General features: G+C 41.2%; 1 protein-coding gene across 1 annotated transcript; it reads left to right on the plus strand.

Annotated features, from left to right (window-relative positions):
* The first annotated feature begins 519 nt into the window (after positions 1-519).
* On the plus strand, positions 520-23,743 carry LOC100708795 (peptidase inhibitor 16). Its single transcript, XM_025901829.1, has 6 exons — positions 520-1,214; positions 16,711-16,861; positions 18,248-18,315; positions 18,690-18,799; positions 20,131-20,222; positions 20,646-23,743. Exons 1-6 carry the CDS (start codon positions 924-926, stop codon positions 21,164-21,166), a joined length of 1,233 nt encoding a protein of 410 aa, XP_025757614.1. The 5' UTR covers positions 520-923; the 3' UTR covers positions 21,167-23,743.

Raw genomic sequence — 23,743 nt, forward strand, 5'->3', positions numbered from 1 at the left:
CATCCATCCATCCACCCACCCATCCATCCACCCATCCACCCATCCACCCATCCATCCACCCATCCATCCATCCATTTCAGAGTCATGGGGTGCTGATCTGTTATTGGGGCCCCTGTAGTTATAAACAGGGAAATATTGGTACTCTCTGTGACATCATAAAGAGCTAAGAGTAGAAAAACCTCCCGGGTTTTTAGCATAGTCTAAAGGTTGAATCAGAAGTATTTGTGAACACACCGACTTCTTTCTTTCACACTTTGAAATGTTTGATTGTTGAATGTTCAGAGAAAGAGGACATATATGACAGAAATCAAATGAAGGCAGAATGAGTTCATTTAAAAAAAACATGACAGGGAGAAAAAACTGAGAAGAGAAAGAAACAGAAAACTGAGGATCAGAGAGTCACTCTGACATGGAGAAAATGGAAAGTGAGCACGGGTGGAGGGTGGAGTGGGGTACTGGAGGAGGGTGGGGGGGTTATTTTGTGCGTACCAGTCGGTGCAGTGTGTGAAATGTGAACTTTGCAGGGTGTGTGTGTGTGTGTGTGTAGCTCCTTCAGAGTGAGGGTAATTCGGGTGTTCTTCACTTTGTAAAATTGTTTTTTGGGTTTAGGTTTCGATCGGGGGCTGGAGGATGCTGAGAGCACTCACAGAGACAGGGAAGTCTGCGTGAGTGTGAGTAGGGGAGGATCCTCTTTCTCTTAAAGCCGGGTCAGCAACACAAAGATCAGCAGAGCTGAGAGTGAGAGGCACTGAGGAGGGAACGCACACACTTTTACACGCACACACACACACATACTAAGATAAGTGGCCTTTTGTACACACTCACACAGACAAAAAAACACAGTTGTTGATCTGTCTGACACGCAGACTCTTCGCTGGACTCTGGACCATTTGAGAATATTCCCCAGGACTCTGTTTCCCATCATGCACCTGCGGGGACTCTCAGCGCTGCAGGGGGTCAGTACCCAGAGAGGGACCACGACCCCATGGACCACCCAGGATGGAGCTTCATGCAGCTCCAGAGAGAGGACAGGTTCCAGCGGCCACTGCAGCCCACTGAGGAGAGCTCCTCTCTGGGTATGGCTGCTGCTGGGGGCTTTGGTGGTTCCTGGAGCCTGGAGCTTTCTGAACGAGGAGCAGGAGGAGCTGCTGGTGGAGCTTCACAACTACTTCAGAGGACAGGTTTCACCCAGCGCCTCGGCCATGTTGCCTCTGGTAAGACCCTACAAGTCATCCCAAATAAGCATAAACAAAGGAAGGGAATGTAATTTATGTAGTTTATCCAATAAATGTCAGATATTGTATCTGATATCACCTTTTCCTCCTTGAGTACAGCTGCAGAATATAAAAGCAGACACATAAATGTATAATTTTCTGTCTAATGTCAGTACATTTAATCACCGTTTTTGCTTATTCATCACAAATAAGCAGAGACGTCTATACTCATAGATGTATTAGATATATATCAGCAGATTAGAGTAAAATAATATTAAGTCATGTTTTTAGGGCATGAGCTGTAAAAGAATTCAATCATTAACTGTGCTGAACTGGACTCCAACGTCACCATTATGCTATATTGGTGAGTCCAGGCGACAAGTAATTGTTTGGCTCAGCAGCAGACCAACTGTGATAGTGTTTGATTTAAAGCACAGCATTGATAAATAAACTTCAACGACTTTTATCCAGCTTTAGAGGACTCAATAAAAAATATATCTTTATCTCAATCTCTGCTGACTTTTCTTTGTGTGAGCAACAAAGTAAACTCTAAATGCAGCATCTCTGTAACCGAACTACTTTAAATATGGATTAAATACAGTTAGCCTACAGCTACAGCAGGCTAACACATAACCTGCTTAGCTGAGAGTGATTCAGCTTCTTTTGATTGAGTAACTTCTGGTTTTGAGCTGTAAATGTGTCATCACTCCGGGGAGGAAGGCGACAGTGGCTTCACTGATCATGAACCATGTATGGTGTTACATATTTCATCCTTTTGACTCATCTTTATGTTGACGCCATCAGGAAATATATGTGATTGCAGGAAATGCAGCAACATAGAAATACTTTGAAGTTGGTTTAAAAACAGATCATCGCAGAAACGGTTGGCTAATCATTTAAAATGGCGATGACTGAGCATAGCTGCAGATCTTTACTGTGTAACAGAAATTCACGCCTTCGTATCGCCATTATGATGACGTGTTCTTCAGCATTAGTAAGTAAACACAGCAAGAAGGTCCTTGTTGTCCTGGATGTTCTTCTTTCCATGTTGGTTTAACTGGTTTTTCGAAACTGGTCGTAGGCGTGAATGTGAATGGTCTTTTCTGTGTGTTAGCACTGGTGTAACCCACCCCTCACCCAGTTTCGGAGAAGAAGTTGAAGAAATGGATGGATGTTGTTTTTTTCTTGTCTTTATAAATGATAGGAGTAAGCACCCCAGCAGTTACACCAAATATGGACATCAGTCAAAGTAAAACATTACTTCCATAGTGATCATTGTTACATACAGCAGCAGTTTTAACCAAGTGAAAAGCTCCAACCATCCACCCGTCCATTTGTTTCTCCTTAAGTCAAAATGTATCAGTTATTAACTCAAAAAAACAAGTTGAACCATGGATAGTATCATAATCAGACCTCAGCATCTGAGAGACACAGATCTTGGGAGGAACCCATTATTATGGCCAAAGCACAATGCTCTCCCTAAGCACTACACCCTCACAGACCTCAGTGATGTCACCACCCGAGCCCTTCGCTGTCTTCTGTGCAGCAGAGGGGCTCAGGTGGGCTTGAACAGGAATGGGAGGGGCTTGATCATGTGATGTAGCTAAGCCCTTTTTGACTGCTGTGCTTTGTTTGATGTATTTTGATCCTGTCTGTGCTTGTAAATGGCGAATGTACTGCTTCTTTTATAGCACTTTTCTACTCTTCTTGAGCATTCAAGGTGCTTTCTATCCAACATTCAAACGCATTCACAGTCTGATGTATGCATCCGGAGCAACTCTGGGTTTAGCATCTTGCCCGAGGATACTTTTGCAGACTGGAGCCGGTTGGGACTGAACCTCCTGAGCCAGGGCCACCTCTGTGTTTGATTAGGGCGTTTTCCCACCTATAGTTCAGTTATTCTGGTGATATCAGCTGATGAGTTTTTAAATTTGTAGCTTTTCCCTGTGGTTTGGTTTCTCTTCACACAGACAAAACTCTAAGCAAACCTGAATGTGTCACTGCAAACCACATGATGATGCTCAGAGTTATCTTGCATACCTGGCATTTTCCCGGTGGGCCGGCACAGTTTTGGACTAATGGCCGGTTTGAAGGGGCGCTGCACACCGGCCCTACAAACACTGACAGTGGTGAATTCGTTCACGTTCATTACTGACACTGGATTGCCCAATCAAATCTCTTAAGGTGACTGGCCCCTCCCCTACCTTTGCTGTGTGAAACTTGTAGAAAAGGACAAAAGTAAAAACAGGAAGAAGATGCTGTGCTCTGCACTAACGGATAATGTGGAGAATTTAGTCCTAACAATATTTATCTGAGCAGTTTTTAGGCGTAACCCTGGTACTGAATGCAAAGGTGAGTGTTTTTCACTCCTGCTCTGATCTCATGATCACTGCAGTGATTCTGAGCATTCTTGTTGTATTATTTGAGTTCTGGTTCCTGTTTAGTTGTTTGTGGAGTTTCGGGCGCATGTTTAGATGACCTTACTGTTTGTATTAACCCTCAGTTCCTACTTTGAGTTTGTAATTTCTTGAGTGTTCAGTTCTCTCAGTGTTTCCGTGTCGTTCCTCCCTCTGTTTTAACTTTCTTTTTATACTTCGTCTCTCTTCTAGCCTTGTTTTCTGGCCCCTGCGTTAGTTTTACTTCCTGTCTGCGACTTCCCTGATTGTTCTCGTCTGTGTTAATCGTGTTAAGCTGTACCTCGTTCCCCACCTGTCTCCTGACGTCCAATCATTCCTCTCTGTATATATCGCCCTTTCTTCTCTTTGTCCATTGTCAGTGTTTGTTGTTGCTTCCCAGTGTTCTGCTCTCAGTGCCCTCCTGTGTTTTGGATTTCTGCTGGGATTTTTAGACCTCAAAAAAACGGTTTGCCTTTCATTGTTATAATTTCTTCTTTCCAGTGCCCCGCATTTAGGTCCAAACCTTTGTAGTCCACCACAGTTCAGGACAAATAATTAACCCCGTGAAGCCCACGCCTCTATGAACTGTGGGTAATTCCTTTAAACGAAGACTACAAAATGTTCTCAGATGTTCTCAAAATGTCTGCCAGTGAGCCTTCATGCATCTGAGCATCTGATAGCAGAACTGCCTGAAGCCAGTCCAGCTTTGGAAAGAAATCTTACAGCTTAGGGTGGGCACTGCAACTGCAACACACTTCAGAAATGGACTGGATATAAAATTGTTTATATTTATATTTTCTATTAGCACCGGGTTACAAATTTATGTATTTTTTGCTATAAAGCTGAATGTTTAATCCTTGGGAGTTTATGGGCATTGATCCTTTAGTGTTCACTTCCTTTTTCAGCCCCTCGGTTGCCAGTTCACTGCAGTTAAAGTCATTTCCTCAGTGGCAAACTGCAGATTTGATGACAGTTAAATTAACTTTTTTTCTCATTATGTGTAATTTGGTTACAACACAATTGTCTTTAAAGCATCACCACTTATAACCAGTCTTATGTAAAGCGCCCAAAGGTGTTCACGGCCTGCAGACAAGTGAGGACAACCTTTCACACAAGATATAATTCTGCATTACACTGCATGTACGATAAGACTGCAGTGACATCAGGCAGGTGTTACTAATGCAACAGCAGCCTGTGAGTCTCTGTTTCGTAACAGTTTAAACCTCCACAAAACTGCTTGTGGGTGGAGGTACTTTACAGATGTTTGACCACCCAGCCAGTCTTTTCCCAGTTACAGGGATCAGGTCTCCAGTTTTCTGAACCTCGTCTGACTCTGAGCTTCATCCTGAGTAATCCAGAGACCTCAAGACAACACAGACTGACCATTGTGTTCAGAAAGAGATGCTGCTGTTGAGTTTTACTAATCTAATTGTGTTGCAGCAGCAACAACCATCCACTGAGCCTCGTTGTAAAACGCTGAACTGAAATCTCTAAAATTAATCTGCTGCTAAAAAAAAGACCCCAACAAATTCTATTTTGTAGAGATGAATAAAACTGAAGGGACAAGCTGTGTTTTCAGTCTCTAATACTATTAACTCCTCTCCATATGTGTGTGAAAGTCTAGCTTTTACTTTGAAACACGTGTGATTTCTCCAGTTAGGAAATAAAACAGAGCAAATAAGACGATTCTGCTCATTCTCATCACGGCCCGCAATTTATTTTCATCATTTCCAGCTGTGAGCGGCTCTTGTGATTCGTGAATTATGGGATATCAGCGTTCATCGGAGCCAAAAGCAAATTCAGTTTGAGTTTACATGACATTGTTTTAAAAGGCTCTGGGTGATTATTAGTGCTGAGTCAGCGGGGGGGAAGAAGAAAACGTAAATAAAAAGGAGGAGACGGATAAAGAGGAAGCACAAGTAAAACTGACTGGCCGGATGTCTGTTTACTGTCTTTATCTTCTGTCCAGAACAGACCTGATCCTAATTTCCTAATATTCTCAGTTCTTGTTCTGTTGTCTGCTTTTTCTTCTTCTTCTCTCTGTCGAATGTTCCCCCGAGCACAAGTGCATATGTAATCTCTGGCACTGTTTGTTGGATCCATCTTCTAGCTTTGTCTTGTTCTAATTATCCTTGTTTGTATCTGTGTTTTGTGTCCCATGTTTTCATGACGAACACACCAAGGCTGTCCTGAACACCATTTTCTGAACTCTGGAAATTTCAGTGGTAATCAGCAGCAAACGTTCCTCCCAGTGGAGGTGGTGGAGGTGGGGCTGGGATTCTCACCTCATTGTTGTCTGATGAAATCATATGCATACAGTAAACATGATGGTCAATGATCACTCAGAAAGAAACAAGTCAGTGCACAAACCCTCACTCTGATCCTCACCAAGAGACCCACAGACTCTAAACAGAAGCATGATGACACTGCTGCGAGTGACACCAAGCTGAGATGCTAAATAGAGCCATATCTAAAAAATGTGTGGTCGGTAAGTACATTGATCAGAAAAACTCAATCGAATACTTTTTGATAAATAAATACTGGAGCATTAAGATGATCACCCTCTCCAGTTTTTTCTTCTCTATCCGCTCAGTGGAAGGAGCGGCCTTCCAGCTGACCACACAGAGACACTCATTAGATATCAGCTAAATAATAAGAAAGCCTCCCACAACAGCAAACTGGTCAGTGGGCCAGAGAGCAGGGAAACACACTGTCTGCGTTTTGAAGCGTCCTTTCTGCCCCTTCTGAGTATGAATGTGTCAGTAATTAGATTTTATAAAGGCTTGAGGACACAGTGCTGTAGGAACGTGCAGAAAGAATATAAACACATCTTTACCACTTAAAGAGAAAACTGGGAGAATTTAGTAAGTTTTAAAGTTAAAAACCAGACTGAATATATTTGACATCAGTACATCAACTTCAGATGACATCATGTTATCAGATGAGAAGACGGAAATACAAAAAAACATGTTTGCAAAAGCAGGTGAGGTGATGATAATATCACTCAACTATAGTGATACAGCAAGCCAGTGAGTTTAACTTTATGTGCTTTCTTATTTATAGAAGCACGAATGAACATTGTAGTTTACTGATAGTCTGATAGCATTTATCAGTGAAAAAGCACAATTATCACAGTCCAGTGTGTCTCTGGGAGCTTTCTGTCTGTGCAGCTTCTGAGATCAGATAAAAGCTGTGCGATGGTTTTGTGCTGAAGCGTCGGGCTGGCTGCTTGTTTCGGTTTGCTCACTGGACCAGAGACGAGCTGGAGGAAGTCTGACTCGTTTTGGAGATGTTACAGTGAATGATGGACTTCTCTGCGTTTGAGTTCCAGAAAGGGAATTTTCCCATTTCAGGATCAAAGTATTCAGCTGAGTTTGACAAACAGCTGGGATCTTTATCGTGAGTTCATACTTACACTTAAATATCCTTCTAATTAAAATCATAACTGCTTCCATATTTTTTCATTTTGTAATTTTATCATATCAGGACAGATTAGTCATGTAACAGGAGAAACGTGTCCAGCTGTTTAGATGATGGAGAATCTATTGCTGACATGACCTGACATGTTGTATTTCAGGTTAACATTCAGTTTGTTTTTCAAAATTCAAAGAAAATCTGTCTTTCAGTACGAGAGAGCGAGACCGCCTTTTATCGAACGACAACACATCGCTGCTTGTTCCACTTTTGCACTTTTTGGCTCTGGAGACAATGTTAGTCATTTTGATTCTGCTGGAAACATAAAGACTAAATACATCATTAGTTTTTAGTTGTTTAATCAATCCCACGAGAAGCTCTTTGGCTTTTTTTTCTGGAGTAAAAATATGAAGTCAGCTAACAGTGTCAAACACCATGCAGGAAGAATATTTACATTTTTGTTTCCTTCATCCTTCGAAAATAGTTTGATAAAAACAGATTCACATAAAAGATTAAAAAACAAAGGTTAATTCGATTACAAACACAGACAAGGAGCTTTTCATTGGTTGCTTTTTCAGATAGCAAACTTATATTTGTGGATTTTCGGCCTCTGCTCTTCTGAAATGAATCCAGCGTCATTGAGGCCAGAGTGTTTGTGAAATGTCAAATCCAGCTTTTGGACAGTTTAACATGAGGTCTGATTGAGTCATGTCATGTTACCTCCAACTTTTCATCAGTTAACCTGACATTGGGAGTCCCAGTAGGTCAGTTCCTTGGAACTGTTAGTCTTCTCCCTTTACTGGCTCCACTTACAATCAGCTGATTTCAGTTATGTGCGAAGGAGCAAAACAGTGGCGCGGTCTACAGCGTGGATGTGGACATTACTTATATTTTATTTCACAAAAAGACGACAGCGCGACGGTAAAGTGCAAACCATGTCCAGGACAGAAACAGCTGCACTGTACTGCTAACAGAACTTTGGCTCTTTGTAAACATCTGCATAGACAGCATGCTAATGCTAAGCTAGCCCAGAGCCATTTTAAAGCTGAGTGACCGAGCAGCCTGAAGCTCAGCAGGTAACCAAAGTGATCAGCGGTCAGGCTGTGGCCTCCAGTTCTACCTGTTCATGTTTCCAAAGTAGAGTCACTGTGGTGACCACCTTAAAGCATCTTTGTGTTAGACTTCATCCTTGCTTTGTGCTGTTGCATTTGTCTTACACTGTATGTGTCATTATTATAGGGGTTTGTGTGGGACTGCAGTCTGTAGGTTTTGAAATGGTAATGCATTTCAGGTCATTTTATGCCATTACTATGTGAGTACTTAAGAAAACTGTTGTGTAATATATATAATGCATTACTTTTTTGGAGTAACGACCCCAACACTGATCACAACAAAGAGGAGAAATACTTCCAACATGCACAAACATTTGACCCACAGCATGCAATTGATTCTGATGTCTTTGATATGCTGCTTAGCGATTGTGGTGACTCTCAAAGCAGAGCGAATGAGAACCAGATAATCGATAAGGATACTGATACCAGAATCTGAATCGCTAAATTCTTATCGTCCCATCTCTCGATAAAATCTTTTGTGCCCGGGCCTGAGAGCAAACTGAAGACTGGGAGCAGGGCGCATCAGGGCGCATCATGCAGGACACCCGTCTGACAAACATCAGCCAAGATCTGTCAAAATTTAGGTCACATGTTAACCACAAGCAGTTAAACCTCTGAAGCCCATAAACCAGAAGAAAGGATTAGTCCGTTTTCCACCACAGGAACTTTAATGTGTGGTTCCACAGTGGAAATCTCCTCAGCAGGACTGCTATTAGGATTGGTTTTAGTGGAGAGAGTGATCCAGAAAAACTCCAGCGAGCAGGACGATAGATCAAACTGAGAAACAAAAACACAATAAGTGCCATTTTTAAAAATCCAGCCACCCTGGGAGAACAAATGAGATGAAAAATAAATGCAGGAACTCCATCAATGAGGTGATGTAGGGATTTTTGGTGCTTCATTATGTCACTGATGAAGTCCACAGAGTCCACAGGTGATCCTTTTGGTTTAGAGAGTGTGGACCAGCAGGGATCACCATCAGCTCCTCCAAATCTGAGACCACGGTGCTCACTTAGAAAAGAATGGGTGGGTTGATGCAGCATCTGCAGTGATGCTGCACGTAATCTCCCTGACACTGGACTCTCGGCTGGCCTGGGCTTGTCTCTGTGTCCCCCTGGAGGAGCTGAAGGATGTGTCCGAGCATCTCTGACTACGACTAGACTGCTGTCAGTGACCCAGAGCGATCACACAGCTGCCAGATGTCTGAAGGAGTCTTTTATTTCTCTGATAAACATGTGAAAGGGACATTGGGCAGAACTGTAGTTATTGATGTTCAGGTTCAAGTTATTTCCTCTTGTTTTGTAATTTGAGGTGCTTTAAATTTCACTTCCTCCCTCTTAGCTTTCTCTACCATCTCACGGTTAATCTTCTACACTTGTCTCCTCAGTGTCACTATAAACACCTCTTATCTAAAAATAAATGTTCCTAGTTCTCTTTCTCACACTTTCCATCCCTTTTCTCTCCATTTGAAATTATTTTTCACTGACTAATTTTGTTACTAAATATTTGGACGTCACCTTTTACCCGTGCTGCATGTCTGCATTTGGAGCACGGGTGAACTTACTGTGACTGTCTGTAGGACAAACACCAAAGCACCTGTTATGCTGAATGCTGCAGTTTTTTTAGTTGTAGTTACAGAACTGCTAGCATGGCTTTGTTTATTTCTCCTTCTTATCTTCCAGCATACAATGGATGGCAAAGATCCATTTTAATAACACTGCCTCCCCACCTCCTTTTACTACCAACCAAAACCATTCTTAATTCACTCAGTGAGTTGATAAAAACTTGCTTGCACAGGTTGGCAGAGCAGGGTCATCACTCTTCATGAGATAACCGCATTTCAAAAAAGCAGCAGAGTAAATCAGGCCTGGGTTCCAGGAACAGGCGGGTGTTTCCCGCTGCAGACGCCCTCCAGTTATTAGCAAGCGTGTCAGAGGGAACAGACTGAACAGCGAGGGAGTGAGCGATCGGGGTTGAGCAACAGAAGAGGAGGATGGCTGGGAAAGAGCCAAGGGATGAAGAGGGGGGAAGAGAAGATTTAGATAGAGAGAGAAAAGAAAATTAGGTAGAGAATGAATGGGCGCCCAGAGGAATGTGTGTGTGTGTGTGTGTGTGTGTGTGTGTGTGTGTGCGCATGTGTGCTAACAGTGATGTTTGTGTGTTTGGACCAGGGGAGGTCTCAGCCTCCATGGGAGCCCCACAGGGATGTTTCTATTTTCATGTTATTTTCTTATGATTGTAGCTGGCCAGGAGAGAAAAAGATGTGAAAAGGTTCAAGGACACAAGGAAGGAAAGGAGGTAGGAAGGGGAAGACAAATGAGGGAAGAAAGAGGAGGAGGAGGTAAGGAGACAATGATGGAAAAGAGGAGCAACAGGGAGATGAGGGGAGACCCAAAGGGAGGAGGAGAAAGAGACAGAGGACAGAGTTCAGCATTTGTTGGGATGTAAAGGCGTCTGCAAAATGGTCCAGTCACACAGCTGGTTCAGAGACCTGGACTGAGCCAAACCAGTCTAACCAGTACCGTGGTACAAGATGGAAAATGCAAAAAGGAGAATCAGGTGGACCAGTTCACATCCGGCTGAACCTGCTCGTCACATATTAGAGCCCGAAACTGAACCAGAGCCCAGGCCTGCAGAGAAACTATCAGGCTGAGCCCCTCCTCCTCTGAGGCTGATCATCCAGAATATTCCTTCAGTCGCCCAACGCTCATGGCTGCAGGTGAAATAAGTAATACAAGCAGCTGTGAATCAAGAGCTAGACTCTCGCTCCTAGAAGTGGCGGGCACAGCGTCCACACCACCGCATTACTATTATTAGGGAAATGTTCTGCCTGGGATTAAAAGACTCCCCAGGTAAAAAATGACACGACAGCTCTGCCTCACTATGGCCTCCTGATGGTTCACCAATCCAGGTTAAAAACCGGGGGGGTTCTAATCCATCTTGACCTGATACTTATTTATTTTATCTGAATTATCAGTAAACGATGGCAAACGCAAACAAACTAACTAATAAATCTGTTTCAGATATTATTTTTGGAGGGGGGGTCTAACATTCGGCACACATTTTCAACATTTGTTGTTTTGAAATGTGCTCTAGAAACAAACTCGACCTCGATGGTAGCCAGGACTCACTAAGTAAACCCATCCTTTGTGATTTTAAAGTCCAGGATTCAATTAAGTTTTATTTATACAGCACAGATTAAAGTAGATATGCATAGAAAGTTTCTACTGAAGTCCACAGCTGAGGTAGAAACCTCGACTCAGTGATCCTCTGCGCGCTGGGCAACAATGAAAAATATCCATTAATTTAAGAGTCAGCGATTAAAACATAAAAACTTTGTTCAGATTACAAAAAACAGGCCGCGGTTAAACTCGGGCGAACATAATCAGCTGTTCTCAGATCGGGTGACTTCCAGTACAGTCGACAGAGATGATCGTGTGTGTTTGTGTGTGTGTGTACACGACGTGACCTGAAAGTCATAATACAGACCAGATGTTGCGAGCGCCTGCAGGGAGAGGAATGTGAAGGAGACCCCTGACTATTGTTTGTGTTGCATGTCAGCGCTGGACAAATAAACACACACATGTGCACACGCACACACGCACACGGGGATATTAAACTCCCTGTCAGGGTCCTGTTGTTCATTCTTTAGGTTTCGTAGCAACAGTGACTCAAACCACGAGCTGCAGACAATGGGCTGAGTTAAAGACGTCACTGTGCTCCGTCTCATCACTCATGACCATCATCACATGACGTCTTCAGCAGCAGTGGGAGGCAAACAGCGGCTGCATCTGCCCGACTCTTAGACAGTGGACATTCAAACTCTTAATGGTGACTTTTAAATTGAAGAAGCTGTAGAAGTAAGACATATCTAAGTGAAGTGTTAGATGGCTTGAAAATAAATGACATTAAAAAAAAGTTAAATTAGAAATTTACAGAGAACTTTTATCACTTTGGGATCTCTTTAGTTATTTCACAAACTCAGTACAACTGGCAGCTTTTTCTGAGGCCATGTTGGAGCTGCTGATGGTTGTTGTTACTCCAAGAATGTGTTTTATCAATCAAATGTGTGGATCCATCCACTCAGATGATGACTTATTTCTCCATCATGTCGTCCAAACAAGACATGTCACTTCTGACTCGTGCTGACGTTGATCTCAAACTGCAGACTCCAAAATCAGTGACTGAAGGTGGATATATTGGTATTATATACACATGTATCCACCACATGATGCTTATTTTAGTTGCTTCAGGCGTCATTAACACCTGAGCTCTTTAAACTGAGACAACAAAGTTGGCATTTCTTGTCCCAGTCGGAGCATTTTTTGGTTGATCTTCATAAAAGGAAGCTGATACAGAGAGCGGCTGTTCATAATGACTTTTTTTAAGGTCACACGTCCGTGCAGTAAGCGATTTGCCTTTCACCAGATCAGTTTCTGTACAGGAAAAACCTGCTGTTAAAGCCACAGACATGATGGGAAGGGAATGTGCACGTCAGGGGGTCAGACTGCGTTCAGGGTCAGAGGTCAGGGGTAAGGGGTCGTCCATGATTTGTCTTGTAAAAAGAAAGCAGGATAGAAAATAACTGGAAAAAATAAATAACTTCAACATCTTTAAATGGCTGCGAGGCCAGGACAGGATGACTCAGCCTTGGTGGCTCAAACACAATGGCTGCTAATAAATCAGCTCTCTGCGTTCCACATTTCATTGGTGTGATATTAAATGTCATATCATCTGCAGTAATATTTATTTAACTACTGGCTGTCAAATTTACTTTAAGAGGCTGTTCAGCTTATGAAGCCTCTATGAGTGTCACAGAAAACAGCAACAATGATCCTGCTGTTGACTCTGCTGGAGAGCTGTGGCTGATTTTATAGTACTGGGAGATATGGAGGTGGTTTAAATAATCAGAATAAAGCAGCTCCAGAGTATTTGTACATTGCTGTTTTGGATTTACTGTTTTATGGCTTGTTAAACTCTTGGGAAATGCAATGCAATGAAATTATCATGATAATTAAAAGCAGGTTTAAAGAGGGGAGGGAACCAAAAATGGAGAAGGGTTATAAAACCACCAATTTAATCTCACAAACAATAATTCAAAAGTATGACTTTAGTAACTTGTGGTGTGAAATTTAAATAAAAAATACACACTCTGTTGTCATGAACGCATCGGTGCTGTGTCTGCATTAAAACTCTGATTTGTGTAGTGTGCACAAATAAACATGAAGACCAAATAACTCGACAGTCGTGTTCATCATCCCTGTTGAACTTCTGCTTGCAGCACATGAACGGCGATGTGCACCAGTTCATTGATGTGTGTGTGTGTTTTGTACTTGTATGCATTAAGTTTGCCTTCATCTGTGCTTCAAGTCCTGATCCGGGCGAAGCAGCCAACGACTTCAAGACCGTGACTCAGATATCAGAGCCACATGTACGGCACAGATGCATAAAAGGATAAAAGTCAGCTTGTGTTGTACAGAGAGTCACTTACAAGGCAGCATTGAAGACAGTTATTATACTTATGGAGCATAATTATCCCGTAATTATTATGTTTGTTCCACAATATGAAAACACTTCAGCAACACAACATGAACACAATCAATATCTGATTACAAAAAAATCAAGCATGATTGGGAGCCTAGGCTTTACATTTCCACTTCCTCCTCTCGTGTTCTCTCGTTCTTACATCTTTCTCCGTCTCAGAGTGAACTCATCACAGTGAGGGTGTTTTTTCTCCCCGTACCTCAGACCCACTGTGTGCTACGGTCTGTTACTGTTGCTATTTCACTGTAATTTGTATCAGCAGTGTAATGAACAGGATACAAATCTGAAAGTTAGCTGTTACAGAATTATCAGCAGGGATGGACACTGATAAGATTCATTTGATTTTTTTAGTTCTCATTGATTGTCTTTGGGTTCTTACTGCCTCCGCTTTGAGAGTCACCACGACAGCATAACAAAGCAGCATAACAAAGACTTTACCTTCATGGGAATGAGTTGCATGCTGTGTGGTGCAGGTGCTTGTAAAGAGCTGGAGTTGTGTTGGCAGCATAATGCAGTTGTTTCTGTCCTGGAGGCAGTTTTCAATTAACTCGTCCTTTTGTGCAATAAAAATAAAAGTAATGTCCATATCCAGGCTGGAGACTGAGCCACCCTTTTCCTCCTCCAGCATGCAAACTGGAACTGAACTGACTGTAGTCTAGTAGATCCGATAAGCGTAATCAATAAGCAGGCACACTAACAATTCCAAGGAACTGAACTTCTGGGAACTGGTTCTCTATTTCTACTAATCCTAAATATTTCAACAAAAATGAGGATGGTCCAACTGCATTGATTTATTTTTGTATTGTGTGACTTCCCTATAGTAGAGTAGTTTAGAGTTCATGACTGACAGTTCAGAGCACAACTTATTTATCTTTTTTAATGGCCCGTTATCTATGCCGTGTCTTCCCTCAGCGAGGCAGCACCCTTACTGTGGGCTGTTGTAGAAGATCAACAAATAAAGAAAGTAGAAGAAATTGTCATGATGTGCGAGGGCAGAGGACCCAAATGCAGACAACGGAGATGCAAGTGGATGTTGAACAGAAGGCGAGCCTTTATTGGGCTCTGCACAAAACACTATAAAACCAAATACGACTGGGAACTGAGATAAACTAACAAAATCCTAAACTGGGGAAAGCTAAACAACACAACACTAGATAGTAGTGCTGGGCGATATGACGATGGACGATAGAAAAGTGTCTATCGTGCCATTTGTCTTCTATCGTTTCTAACCCTAATTTTATAAATTATTACATAAAATATATCATTAACCCTTAAAAACCGGTCGGAGCAGGCACACTCCGTTTTGCCTAACTATTTTTAAATCCCTGTAGAACTGGAACCACGTAAGGTGGCGCAATAATTTTTTTTGCATATGAAACCGGAGGAGTTGTACTTACATCTTATTCCATTAGCTTGCCCGAGGTCACGGTTTCCTTCCACATATAGCTTTGCAAAAATTGCATAAAAAGCACTTCCAGCAACAAAAACATAATATTCCAGAAACACGCTTTGCCGATCTGATCAGCTGTTCATAGCACTTCCTATGTTAGAATATAAGTCAGCGGGAACTATCACATGTCCGCCATTACCCGTTCGAAACCGGAAGTGACGTCATTTTCGCGGAAAATGTAGTTTGATAGCTTCAAAGACTATGTTGGTGTTTTTAAAAGTCATGTTTGACTTTATGCTTTTCTGTATCTTTCTGGGAGGCTTAGAAGTCAAATTACACTGTTGGAAATAGTTTATTTTGATGCACATGCAGTTTTTTTTGCAAATTTGCATTATAATATTTATTTTCATTTTTCCTGTAGTATATAAAAATTAGTGTATCTCAAAAATAAAACTATGAAGACACTCAAAATAAATTTCTCGTGGTTGGAAACTATTTTGTGCAACTTTTTTGTATTTACAGTTTTGAGCCTCTTAAATTTCTCTAACTAGAAATATTTGTAAAAAAACAAAACAAAAACGATTTTCAATTTTTTTGTAGTTTATTGCACTTTTTTGCAATTTATGTAGTTACTATGGACTCAATGCATACATATTATTAAAATTTGGGCTATAACGGTTGTATTGATGTATAGCAACTTGAAATGCTCCCACAAATGGCTCCACAGCATGTAAAATGTAAAGATAAGCTCTGGCAGACTTGGTCTCATGGTAGGTCTTAAAGGGTTAAATAGCCTGTGACAAATATATCAGTGTTGTCTTCTCACTATACATACTCTTAACTTTATGCAAGAGAAAATAAAGTATAAAAAAATGATATTTTTCGCAAAGAAACTCCGTCTTGTGTTTTTGACACTGCTTAACTGCACCCAGATTTGCGACATGCTTTACGGTAACTCAAAACAAAGACTGCACCCTCTCCACTTGCTGTTTACAGACTGCATACTTTCCAGATGACCACACGTCAGGTGGTATATCGTGATATATATCATTATCGTGATATAAAATAATTCATATCGTGATAAATATTTTTTTCCATATGGCCCAGCACTACTAGATACAGAGGGAAAAAAACTATACAGAACCTGAGATCTGAAGAAACCTGGGACACGAGATAAGCAGAGGAAACACAGATGAACCGTCGAGACAGGGAGGAAGCAAAACAGAATACACTGACACAGGACTGTCAAACAGGAAGTACACGAACAGAGAAACCAGGATAACTAGACATAACACAGAGGAAGCATCTAAATCACTAAAGTACAACCAGAAACTAACAGAAATAAACAATATTAATAATCAAAAAACAAACACTGAGTCACCAGAATCAGGACCCTGACAGGAATGTTGGAAAAAGGCGTTTTGTCAACCAGCTTTACTTTTACATGTTCATTTGATTGCTTTAAACTCTGACTGCTTTTAATATGTACAGCCAGCATTTTAGCTACTTTTATGTGACTTCCTCTCTGTAAACTAATAACATGTTGCCTTGCAAAATGACACAAGCTGCTTATGATTAACAAACAGCAGATTTGGTGGTGCCAAACCAGCACTTCTGTAACATTCATTGGTTGTTTGCAGAAATGGGATCCAAACCTGAAGGTGGTGGCAGAGGGCTACGCTGCTAAATGCATCTGGAACCACAACCCAGAACTGGAAGATACTGGAGAGAATCTTTACGCTGGCACCGGGCCTCTGGACCTCCGAACGGCTCTGGAGAAATGGTTCCTGGGTGAGTGATCTCAGAAGTAAATATTTGTTGGTTTTCTTCTTCACAGCAGACAGATTACAGTTAGTGGTTATCCTTGAACAGTAGAAGTGAGGCTTACAGGCAAACACTCCAAGCAGTGCTGGTGTTCAGTATTCTATAACCACGAGATTTGCAATCCAATCTATTTCACAATGAAAAGTCAGAGCAAATAAGATGTTTGTCTGTTTACTGTGAGATTATTCTGTTATCATATGTTACCTTATATATGTAATCAAAGTAGTTGAATTATGATACTGCTGTAGATCATATTATACCCCTTAATATAGAGTGTGTGATCAGTATGTAGTTTTAGTTTGCATTATACTTCTGACTTAAAAGAGTGTGAAAATCATTAGATCTATTGGATTGACCTGTATTACTCGACACTGTTGAATGTGTTACACTGTTTCTTGACATTTCATACTGCTGAATCATGAAGAGAATGTTGTGTGCAGGAGACCTTGTGTCTAGAATAGAAGAAACAGACTACATTCCATACTCCCACCTTTACAGAGAGCAGAAAACAAGGAGCCGAGGTCATAACTTAGGCGCCGTGTGAGAGAAAGAATGTGAATGTTTAGGCTTTTACGACTAGGTGGGGGCTACTAGAGGCTATAAGAAGCTGAGTAACCCGTCACCATTTTGAGACTTGCTGTGACCCTCTGCAGGCAGGTCTCCCCATCATGATGGTTCTTATGCTCTTAAGTGTTGAATTGTATGGAAATAAAGTATTGTTGATTGAGCATTTATACACCGAGTATTGTCCTTCCTTCAGCCCAAAGATTAAAAGAATTGGGAGATTTTAACAACTTGGTGCCGTGACGGGTTACTCAGCTTCTTATAGCCTCTAGTGGCCCCCACCTAGTCGTAAAAGCCTAAACATTCACATTCTTTCTGTGAATTCACACATTAATAATCCCTCCTATAACTATGGATTACTGATTTACTTAACTTGTATAAAAAATGTAACTTTGACACTGAATGTTAAAGTTACAACTCCTGTTGTAGTTTCTCAGTTTTCACCACTTTTTGTATTTGATTTCACTCAGTTGTGCTGAAATTGTTGCTTTTTGCTTTGTGAGATTTCTTGTGGTTTTTCTAACCATTGTACTTCTGACAGCAGAGCCCTGCGCTGTAGACCAGCACTTTTGCATCCTTATTGAACCTTATTGTTATAGCTTCTGTTTATTATTTTGGCTGCTGTAACACGAGAATTTCTCAAGTTTCAGGATAAACATGCCGGATGTTCATCTTGAGTGCAGAACTTTCACTTGTCATTGGATATGTCCCGAACATGGTGATTCTTCAACAAAGTCTCATCATTGTTCAGATTAGAATAGTGTGTTCTAATCGATCTGTTCTGTGCAGAACGCCTGGACTACGACTTCCAGAACAACAGCTGTGACGAAGATAAGATGTGTGGACACTACACGCAGGTCTCACACACACACACACACACACACACACACACACACACACACACACACACACACACACACACACACACAGTATAGTTAGGCTGTGTATCTGGACAATGACACACTTGAGGGTGCATGCCCAAACTGAGAATGACATTAATTGTCAATCAACTGTCCAGTTACTTTCAAGTAATCAGGAAATATGACTAAAATAGCTGTAGTTCCTAAACAGTTTAATACTTTTGTTAAACTCCTCGAATTAAAGCTGAGAGTCTGCACTTCAGTCACATCCTGAATTTTTTTATTTAAAATCCACAGCACACGACATTGTCCAGAAACTTGTGTAGAATGTGGCAGATCCACTCAGTTTAAACTGTGCATGTGTGTTACAGATGGTGTGGGCAGACACACACAGAGTGGGCTGTGCCTTCCATCTCTGTGACACCATGGAGGGACTGGATTGGGATAGAGTCTCCTTCCTCGTCTGTAACTACTACCCAGCGTCAGTACCACGACTGCTTCCAGTGTTACTGCTGCACAATACTACAACAAGCGCTCCCTCTTGTGGACAGTAGTAATAATTATTGAGCTATTCATGTATAATTCAGCTTTTTCATATCTTCTTCTGTTTTAATTTAATCCCTCTTTAAGTTTTCAGTTGCATCATTATGATTTTTCAGAAAATACATGCAGTTTGCTTTGAGTGGCCCGCTGGACCTTTCTGAGTCTTTTCTTCATGTCTGAACAACTTCTTGCTACTCGCTCAGTTTTCACTCTATTATTATTATTATGGCCATTTGTTCAAGGGGAATCCTGAATGAATTCAGCAACTTTTCCAATATGTACTTCAGCTTCTTCACCTCCATTTCCAGTGTCTGAGATAAGTGCCCGTTTGGCTCACTGAGATTGGGCGGCGCAGGTTCGAATCCTACCCGTGGCTCTTGCCACACATCTTCCCCACTCACGTTCTTTCTGCGTTCTTGACACTCTTCAGTGTACCCTTCCAAATAAAGCTGTCTTCAGCAAACACTTCAGCTTCTACACCTCTTTTCAGCAGACAGCAGCCGATTTCTCACCATTCAACAACTATTACTTGTGACGGAACTTGTTCAGCTTTTTTCAGCTGACTGAAGAATTGTAATAAATTAGCAGAAATATTGACCAAGAAAAACAAAGTTTTTATGAATTCAGCAACTTTTCTAATATGTACTTCAGCCTCTTCACCAGCATTTCCAGTGTCTGAGATAAGGGCCTGTTTGGCTCACTGAAATGAGCAGCCGCCCTTAGACTGGGTGGCGCAGGTTTGAATCCTACCCGTGGCTCTTGCCACACATCTTCCCCACTCACGTTCTTTCTGCGTTCTTGACACTCTTCAGTGTACCCTTCCAAATAAAGCTGTCTTCAGCAAACACTTCAGCTTCTACACCTCTTTTCAGCAGATAGTTCTGCTTCTTCTGCATTTTTCAGCAGATAATTTCCGCTACACAGCATTTTCACAGGAAATGCAAATTCTTCTAGTTACACTTTATGTTTGACTGAAGGCAGGAGACACGTCATTAAATGTGAATTCTTTGGCCTGTATTGTATATTTTAACATCCCTTTGTTAATTTATACTTTTTAAAGTCAGTTGATTCACAGTAATACAGGCAATGTAATAAAATGCATATATACATAGCTGGTGCCTCATGCTGTGGACAAACTAACAAAGAGTAACACTTGACTAACTGTTTCACTGTTTCTGTTAGTTTTTCTTTTTATTTCTGTTTTTCTTGTAACACAATCTGGAGTTATTAAATTTGGATTTGTGTGATATTTTGTGTATGTGTGTTCAGAGGGAACTATGAAGGAGTGCGGCCGTATGTTGAAGGCGATTGGTGCTCCGGATGCCCCGAAAACCTCCAGAAATGTGAAAACAGTCTCTGTGGTAAGGCTGTCTTTACTCCTCCTGATCTGTGTTCATCCACATCAGTATTTTATTTGACTTTATTTTTATTGATGTATTTTTTATCAGCATATAAATGTAATATAATACGTATTTGCTATCGTGCTGTCCCATGTCAAGTTTGATATGCACTGTAGATCCACCAGTGTGGGTCGGATCAAAGGAAAATGTGGTTTTGTGGGATCTGGAAGCTGCATGTCATGGCTGTGTGCATTTTTTCTGGAGCAGTGGTGACAGAGTTTAAGGGGGACGTCAGCTCTGTTATCAGCACAGTCTGCGTTCCCAGCACATGTTCCCGGGTTCCTTACCTAAAAATATTTCTCACTGGCAGCATTAACGACTGCGAGACCTCATTAGATCCCAGAAAGTTATTACAACAAGTTTTTCTTCATTTATGTTTTCCAGTTCCCGACACAGTAGAAGAAGAGGATGAAGATGACGATGATGATGATGTGTCAGCTGATCCCATGCCCACAACAGGAGAATCCCGTCCTGATGCAAAAACGTATCCCTTCCAACCTACAGAGGATGATGTTCTTCCTACAACACCTGACTTCCCAGTGCAGTCTACCACCGCTGACGGCATTCCCAGTGTTCCCACTGTGCACTTTGCATCGAGCTCTGAAGATACACCACGTCCACACACCACAGCTGAGGCCACCAAACCTCCATCTGCCCCCCCAACAACACTCGTTACACTGATAAACAAGATCAGTCCTGATACGAGGGAGGAGGAGAAGGAGCAGGAGAAAGAGGAAGAGGAGAAACTAAATGAAACGCCACATAAAGAGGAGAAAGATGTGAAGAGAGTCGTTGGAAGTATAATAAATAAGGACAGTAGCGCTGTGCAGAACAGTGCTGGTTCGATGTCCTCGCCTTCAGTCCTGCTAGCCTGTCTGACTGGGATCCTGATTGTCAGGCTGTGAGTAGAAGAAGAGGAAGCGTTCTCCTCCCTTCACCATACTTGACTGCACATGGCCTTGTTAACCCTTCCCACCGTTTCCCCTCTCTGCCTTGTTGAGCTAAATAGGTCAATTTATAAATCAGCCTCACCATAACACAGCTGCCATTTCTGCCACATCTGCATCAAGTCTGGACTGAGATTTGGGTCAAACAATGTGTGCATAACCTGCTTCAACCTGCCTGGAAAACTAAGGTCTTACAGCCAGTAAACTGCCGTTCACTGACAGGAAATATGATGTTTTCCAAAACAGCTTCAGAGCACTCTGTGAAATAGTTAAAAAAAGATTAATCTATTGGTTAATGGACACAGTCACAGTTTCTGTTGCAGTTTCATTTGTGGTTTGGGTAAGTCTCAAAGGATAAGATTTTGGGATCAAGAGGAGGTTTCCTTTTGTACTTTTACTCATCACACCTGAGCAGGTTTTGATTACCTGCAGGTTCACAGTCTCTGTGGAGATCAATGCATCGGATAACTGCTGACTATACAATTGTCAGTTTTTAATTTTCAGTTTTCAATAGTTATAGGCATGTACAAACATCGACCAGTGGATGGAAATAGCAGAAATTGCTGCTGAAATTTCTACGTACACAGGAAACCCTGAAAACTTAGCAGGTGCCCCAAAACAGCCGCAAAGTAGCTCGATAATTGACAGAAAATAAAAAATCATAAAACAAGTCACATTTTCTGCCCATCCTCATGTTTAATTTAATTCAGTCTTAGAATAACAGCCTATGTGCTAAAAACAGTGTAGGATTTTATTTCCTTTTTGGAAGGCCTGTCCACATATCTGCTAACCCCCCCAAACGTCGGCCTTTAGGCTAAATTGGGTACAAATAGACTGGTGTAAAATGTTAACCACAGGTTAGGTAGTGCCAGCTTCATGCCAGTTTGTCTTAAACAAATATGTGGTTTCTGACGCAATATAAACTTCTTAATTACATAATGAGTTATTTATAAGTTGTATCGTGAAAGAAGGGAAATCCATCTCCCTGTATGTGAACAAGTTGTTTTCCTCACCGCTTCAGAGAGGATTGAGGATATTTTTCACTTACATCAGATTCAAATGTGTCCATCAGAACTTTTATCAGGTAGGAGTCTGAGAGGAGTGTCTAAACATGGTTAGCCTATAGCTTAGCATAAAGACTGGAAGCTGTCTCCAGATTTGATGACATCATCAGAACCATCTGTTACACAGATTAAATAACCTGTGCTTAATTTAATGAATAATTTGAATACCTGCAGCAGCTGTTTTGGATCCATTTCTGTCTCATTTTATGTTCCCGTGTTTTAAGCCTAATTCAACCTTCACAGAAACACAGTAAATGGTTTAAACTGTGCTGATAAATTCATGAGTAGAAATGACTTCATCCGACGCCCTGAGAATGTAGGACACTGAATATGTAATTATTTAGACTTTGTTTTAAACTTACTAAAATGAAGTGTAAATATTTATTGTCAAAATATTAGTTGTAATAAAGTTTCACCAACCTGTTTGTAACTTTATCAGTTTCTATTTTTACATGTAAAAATGTCCAGGATGTAAAATGCCGACCCGTCTAAATAAAGATAAAAGCAGGATTGAAGATTGTCATTAATGAAACCTGCGTTTCCAATCAGATCATAAAAATGTCTTAAGTTATTAAACAGTTTAATAGATGGAAAATTGTGGAAGAAACTCCTGGTAAATAACTAAATTGTATAACCGTCACACCTGGTTTACAGGTCAAACCCCCAAACGTTTGTTTTCCTCTACTTCCAGTCTTTGTGCTAATAAGTTAATCATATCTCTCGTCTTACTTTGAGCTGCTGGTTAACTCTTGGCAGAAACTCTGATATGTGAAATAGCGAGAAGCATTTTCATGCACTTACATCAGGTTCACTCTTGAACTAAAAAACTGAATTTGCTGCATATCTTTGATGTTTTGTTGCTACTACACCATCAAAACTGTGGAAAGTCCTAATGATCTTATTTTATGCACAAAAATGTGTAAGGAAGTGAAATACCAAAAAATATATATCTGAACATTATTTTACTTACATTTTTTTCATTTGGAGTTTGAGCTCCGTCAGATATTTACAGCAGTGCTGTGCTTCCTCTGCACTGAAAACCAAACAGCACTGCAGTGCTGCAGAGGAGCTGCTCACAAACTGAACCCCCGCTGATATCACCTCTTTGTTTGATGAAAACAAACATGATGAAAGTGGTGTGCATCAGTATCATCAAGTGAAAGCTAACAGAGTGGGAGACATTTTGTTTTACAGGGATTTTAGTGTTGTAGTAGGTTTGCAGGAGAAATAATCACTGAGTGTGTTTGTTGTGTTTCAAACTGACGACCCTGCTTCTTCTTTTTCACCGCTACATGTCTACTGTACAGCGTATTCTCTCTCAGACTGGAACTACAACTGGACAACATCTAACAACTGACATATCTCTGCTACGCTGTCTTAGAAGGAAAATTACCATAATTATCCTAAATAACTTTAGCAAAGGTGGCTGTAAATGTCTGTATATAAGATAAATAAAAAAAACCTACCTTAC

Source organism: Oreochromis niloticus, linkage group LG20 (genome assembly GCF_001858045.2).
Source record: "Oreochromis niloticus isolate F11D_XX linkage group LG20, O_niloticus_UMD_NMBU, whole genome shotgun sequence".
Classification (NCBI taxonomy): Eukaryota; Metazoa; Chordata; class Actinopteri; order Cichliformes; family Cichlidae; genus Oreochromis; species Oreochromis niloticus.

Excerpts from the sequence above, each read along its gene's own strand:
- LOC100708795 (XM_025901829.1), top strand. The coding sequence starts at position 924 with ATGCACCTGCGGGGACTCTCAGCGCTGCAGGGGGTCAGTACCCAGAGA. Across the intron at positions 1,215-16,710 it reads CCTCGGCCATGTTGCCTCTG|AAATGGGATCCAAACCTGAA; the intron begins GTAAGACCCTAC and ends GGTTGTTTGCAG. Across the intron at positions 18,800-20,130 it reads GTCTGTAACTACTACCCAGC|AGGGAACTATGAAGGAGTGC; the intron begins GTCAGTACCACG and ends ATGTGTGTTCAG.